Genomic DNA, 6,000 nt, shown 5'->3' with positions numbered 1-6,000 from the left:
CTGTGAGCATCAACATGGAGGAAGTCTGTGAGCATCAAGGTAGCAGCATCAACATGGAGGACAGCATCTTTATTACAGATTCAAATATCCTCTGAGGTCACAAATAGGGATGGGCAACATATCGCAATATTTTATTTCCCGATACTGTATCGATACTTGGACGCCAAGTATCTCGATATATATATATATATATATTTTTTTTTTGCAGGCCATGCCATGCCAGGCCTCTGCATCTGGTGATTCCCACCCCTAATCGATACTGTATCGATATTTCCCATATCGATGCGTTCAGTAAAACTCAGCACTCAGCAGTTTTGACTAAAATTGTCCACTAACTTATCAGTATAAAGTGATGTACATATTATTACACTACCTGGGTGGTACACAGTGTGTTGTATCTTTAGCTCTATTATTTAATTTTGAGTAAATTCTGTAGAATATCGCAATATATTGCAATATGTATCGCATCGCAATATATCGTGATACGTATCGTATCGTGAGATCCTTGCAAATACCCAGCCCTAGTCACAAAGCATATGTGGTAGACTACAGACCTACAGTAATGTATATCACAGTACAGTATGTGGTAGACTCGAGCACGTGGTTCTCAAACTTAATAGGGATGCAGACGACTAGTCAGTTAATGTTTAAACACCCACTCCCTCACTAGTCGGCACAAGAAGGGGGGCGGCTTTAGCTCAGGAGGTAGAGCGGGTTGGCCAATGACGCAAGGGTTGGCGGTTCGATCCCCGCTCCCTCCCAGCTGCTGTCGTTGTGTCCTTGGGCAAGACACTTAACCCTCCTTGCTCCCGTGGCAGCCTGCCGCCATCGGTGTATGAATGGGTGAATGTAGACTACCTACTGATTGTAAAGCACTTTGGATAAAAGCGCTATATAAATGCAGGCCATTTACCATTTACCATTTACAAGAAATACTCGTCGGTTAAACGAATAATTAAACAATAAATAAATAAATGCGGGCGGGAGCTGTTGCATCTTTAGCAGCCACTACTGTAGCCACCCTCCTCTAATGCGTGGATGTAAACAAAGCAGGCAGCATGTGTTAGTGGGAGTGGAGCAGCATTGGCTGTAACGGAGGAGGAAAGGAGTGGAAGGGAGATGGCATCTCTTAAAACCAGCTCAGTTTGGCAGTATTTAGATCCAGTAAATGAAAATCTGGCTCCGCAATACCTGATGCTATAGCATTGCTAACATGTTTTAGCCTGACAAGCTAACACCTAAGTCCACACAAGATAACGCAGCTCATATGGCAATGAATGACTGCACAAGATGCTTCCACTCAACGTTGTTGAACACAAAGGATTCCGAAAGTTAAATGGACTTTATTTAGCCTGAATACACGGCTCTGAGGTGAGTTGTTGATGTTTTCTGATGTGCGATGTTCATAAACAGCACAAGATGTTGTGAATATTGACGATTATGACGAACGTAACTAACAGTTTCAAATGGCTCTTAAATACACGCAAAAAACATTCTGACGTTTTAACCTCATAGATTAAATTGCGCTCAGTTTTGTCTGTTTTCTGAGTGTTTTCTTACTTATAGACTAGTTAAACAAAACAGACCAGTCAGGTAAATTAGTCGCCACCTGCATCCCTAACCTCAAGGACCCCTAAACTGACACAAATTAGACCACAGACTTGATATGATTTTGTCCCAGGTTCCCCCGTCTGGTAAGATTTCTGCTTTTCAATGTTTTATTAAAGAAAGCGTATGAAAACCATGACCAAAATAGTCAGAAATTCTGTCATTGTGTTACTTGTCATGGAATTACTGTAGTGACAATAGAAGTACCCTTTTTTGCCCGGACCCCCTCAAGGAGCCCTGGGACCAGAACCCACTTTGAGAAGCACTGGAGTAGAGGAGGACATCTATCATCTGGCAGGAGTGGAGACATGAAAGTACACACAGAGCACAGCATTGACGACAAACAAGTTAACTTAAACAAGCATATTTTTTAATGGATCTGCAAAATTGTTTGAATTTCCAAAGAGAACTTCTGAACCTCCCGCCCACAGTTACCCAGTGGCAAACGTTACACAACGTTACAATAACGCTACAGAAACGCTTCCAACCCAAAGAAATCTGCATGCAGGAAAGAAAATAACATAAAAAAATGATACCCAAACAAAACGAAAAGTCAAATAAAATCATATAGGAAAAATAAAACATCAATAAACAGGACACATAATAATGCCGTTCTCTTGGCTGGAGGAGAAATTCAAACGCTTCCGCTTCGGGTTTCGGAGAACCAGAACCAGAACTAACAGAATATTAAGTTGTAATTTCATTGGGTGGATGTGGCTCCGCCCACCACACAGCCCCACCCCTGTCTTCCTTATAAGGCACAGGACAAAATAAACCCCACATACAAAAGGAGCTAGCCACGCCTCCGTCACTTGGTAACAAATCGTAAATGACCAAATACGGTTAGACAACAGAAACCCCACTAAGTGTACAAAATGTTAATCCTACAATTTGTCTCTTTTTTGTTGTATTTTATCGGTTTTTATTTTCGTTTTTCTCTTGACTGAAGGTGAGTGTTTGGGTTGGGGGGGGGGGAGGGGTTTGGGGGTGTCCAACCAGGTGAGTTCAGGCAAAGGAAATATATATTTTATATATTTAAAAAAAAAGTGAGCTTGTCTTTTCACACTTTTCTTTCTTTGCAGCCTTTAAAACGAAATAACAAGAAACGTGACATGATTTCTCTTTTGATCTGAAATAAAAATGATCAGATGGGAGAGTGGAAGAATGGGGGGAGGAGGGAGGGGGAATTAAACGAGTGAAGTGGTTTATTGTTTATTTTGATAAAGAGACAGACAGAGACAAGAGTGTCAGTGTGCAAGAAAGGTCATGATAGGTTAGAGGGCGAGAGAGAGTTAGAGTTAGCAGTTAGAGAGAGAGAGAATGTGTGTGTGTGTGTGTGTGTGTGTGTGTGTGTGTCTCCGTGAGTGTGTGTGAGTTAGTGTGTGACCATGTGTGTGTGTGTGTGTGAGAGAGAGAGAGAGGTGAGTTGTTCAACTGCAGCACTTGCTCTTCCAGCCTGTGACTCCGCCCTCTCTGCTGATGTCGACGTTTTCACTGTTGGGCTCTTTTACAGGTGTCTGTCGCAGATAAAGCACACACACACACACACACACACACACACACACACACGATAAGCACACCTCATTAAATACACACCATGGGAGATGGAAAATGTGACGCATTCAAATGACAAATTCTCTGCAAACACCTTACAGATGTGCCTCCATAATATCTTTAGTATGAGGATCAAACACCTTACAGAGGTGCCTCCATAGTATCTTTAGTATGAGGATCAAACACCTTACAGAGGTGCCTCCATAATATCTTTAGTATGAGGATCAAACACCTTACAGAGGTGCCTCCATAATATCTTTAGTATGAGGATCAAACACCTTACAGAGGTGCCTCCATAGTATCTTTAGTATGAAGATCAAACACCTTACAGAGGTGCCTCCATAGTATCTTTAGTATGAAGATCAAACACCTTACAGAGGTGCCTCCATAGTATCTTTAGTATGAAGATCAAACACCTTACAGAGGTGCCTCCATAGTATCTTTAGTATGAAGATCAAACACCTTACAGAGGTGCCTCCATAGTATCTTTAGTATGAAGATCAAACACCTTACAGATGTGCCTCCATATTATCTTTAGTATGAGGATCAAACACCTTACAGATGTGCCTCCATATTATCTTTAGTATGAGGATCAAACACCTTACAGATGTGCCTCCATATTATCTTTAGTATGAGGATCAAACACCTTACAGATGTGCCTCCATAATATCTTTAGTATGAGGATCAAACACCTTACAGATGTGCCTCCATAGTATCTTTAGTATGAGGATCAAACACCTTACAGATGTGCCTCCATAGTATCTTTAGTATGAAGATCAAACACCTTACAGATGTGCCTCCATAGTATCTTTAGTATGAAGATCAAACACCTTACAGAGGTGCCTCCATAGTATCTTTAGTATGAGGATCAAACACCTTACAGATGTGCCTCCATATTATCTTTAGTATGAGGATCAAACACCTTACAGATGTGCCTCCATAATATCTTTAGTATGAGGATCAAACACCTTACAGATGTGCCTCCATAATATCTTTAGTATGAGGATCAAACACCTTACAGATGTGCCTCCATAGTATCTTTAGTATGAGGATCAAACACCTTACAGAGGTGCCTCCATAGTATCTTTAGTATGAGGATCAAACACCTTACAGATGTGCCTCCATAATATCTTTAGTATGAGGATCAAACACCTTACAGAGGTGCCTCCATAGTATCTTTAGTATGAGGATCAAACACCTTACAGAGGTGCCTCCATAGTATCTTTAGTATGAGGATCAAACACCTTACAGATGTGCCTCCATAGTATCTTTAGTATGAAGATCAAACACCTTACAGATGTGCCTCCATAGTATCTTTAGTATGAGGATCAAACACCTTACAGATGTGCCTCCATAGTATCTTTAGTATGAAGATCAAACACCTTACAGAGGTGCCTCCATAGTATCTTTAGTATGAGGATCAAACACCTTACAGATGTGCCTCCATAGTATCTTTAGTATGAGGATCAAACACCTTACAGAGGTGCCTCCATAATATCTTTAGTATGAGGATCAAACACCTTACAGAGGTGCCTCCATAATATCTTTAGTATGAGGATCAAACACCTTACAGATGTGCCTCCATAGTATCTTTAGTATGAAGATCAAACACCTTACAGATGTGCCTCCATAGTATCTTTAGTATGAGGATCAAACACCTTACAGAGGTGCCTCCATAGTATCTTTAGTATGAGGATCAAACACCTTACAGATGTGCCTCCATAGTATCTTTAGTATGAGGATCAAACACCTTACAGAGGTGCCTCCATAGTATCTTTAGTATGAGGATCAAACACCTTACAGAGGTGCCTCCATAGTATCTTTAGTATGAGGATCAAACACCTTACAGATGTGCCTCCATAGTATCCTATCGTATAGTATAGTATGGTAGTAAAAAAAAATGAAAAAAATCAAAAGAACTTCTATATGTAATTTTTGCACAAAATATATGAATTCAAGCACTTTCAATGACCCATGTCTATTTTCAAAAGCGTTCAGTCCCTTGATCCCCCCCCCTCAAATCTGTGAACTTCAGGATTATATGGATGCGTGGGAATCCTGAGTAACAGCATAACTGAACCAACAAGTCACCCCACCCCACCCCCATCACACAGAGAGCCCCCCACCCCACCCCCATCACACAGACAGCCCCCCACCCCACCCCATCACACAGACAGCCCCCCACCCCACCCCCATCACACAGACAGCCAAAGCACACGCACCTTTCTGAGGATGTCTTCTGCTAACGTGAGGAAAGCTTTCTCGATGTTGATGTTGGCCTTAGCACTCGTCTCAAAAAACCTAATGCCATGCTCCCTCGCAATCTGTGGAGGAGAGAGAGGGAGGAAGAGAGGGAGGGAGAGAGAGAGGGAGGAAGAGAGGGAGGGGGAGAGAGAGGGAGGGAGAGAGAGGGAGGGAGAGAGAGAGGGAGGGAGAGAGAAAGAGGGGGAGAGAGAGGGAGGGAGAGAGAAAGAGGGAGGGGGAGAGGGAGGAGAGAGAGGGTGGGAGAGAGAAAGAGAGGGAGGGGGAGAGGGAGGGAGGGAGGAAGAGAGGGAGGGAGAGAGAGAGGGAGGGGGAGAGGGAGGAGAGAGAAAGAGAGGGAGGGGGAGAGAAAGAGAGGGAGGAAGAGAGAGAGGGAGGGAGAGAGAGAGGGAGGGAGAGAGAAAGAGAGGGAGGGGGCGAGGGAGGAGAGAGAGGGTGGGAGAGAGGGAGAGAGAGAGGGGGGCGAGAGATGAACGAGGATATGATGAAAGAGGTCCACTCCAAAAATAAAGCAGGTGATCTCCTGCGCAAAGCAAGAGATCAGGTGTCCTCAGCCTCACAGACACACATGCATGT

At 43.0% G+C, this 6,000-nt stretch overlaps 1 protein-coding gene across 1 annotated transcript in view; it reads right to left on the bottom strand.

Annotated features, from left to right (window-relative positions):
- Window positions 1-1,990: 1,990 nt before the first annotated feature.
- LOC310778028 (ras-related protein Rab-10-like) overlaps window positions 1,991-6,000 on the bottom strand; it is a gene marked incomplete at its 5' end in the record, with an annotated part of 59,594 nt that continues 55,584 nt past the window's right edge. The window contains 2 exons of the mRNA XM_083638343.1: window positions 1,991-3,125; window positions 5,385-5,486. Of these exons, the coding sequence (XP_083494469.1) occupies window positions 3,039-3,125; window positions 5,385-5,486 (189 nt within the window). The 3' untranslated portion in view covers window positions 1,991-3,038. The remainder of the gene's footprint in view (window positions 3,126-5,384; window positions 5,487-6,000) is intronic.

Source organism: Poromitra crassiceps (assembly GCF_964638095.1).
Source record: "Poromitra crassiceps genome assembly, chromosome: 6".
In the NCBI taxonomy this organism is placed as follows: Eukaryota; Metazoa; Chordata; class Actinopteri; order Beryciformes; family Melamphaidae; genus Poromitra; species Poromitra crassiceps.
This window is presented reverse-complemented; position numbering and strand designations above follow the sequence as displayed.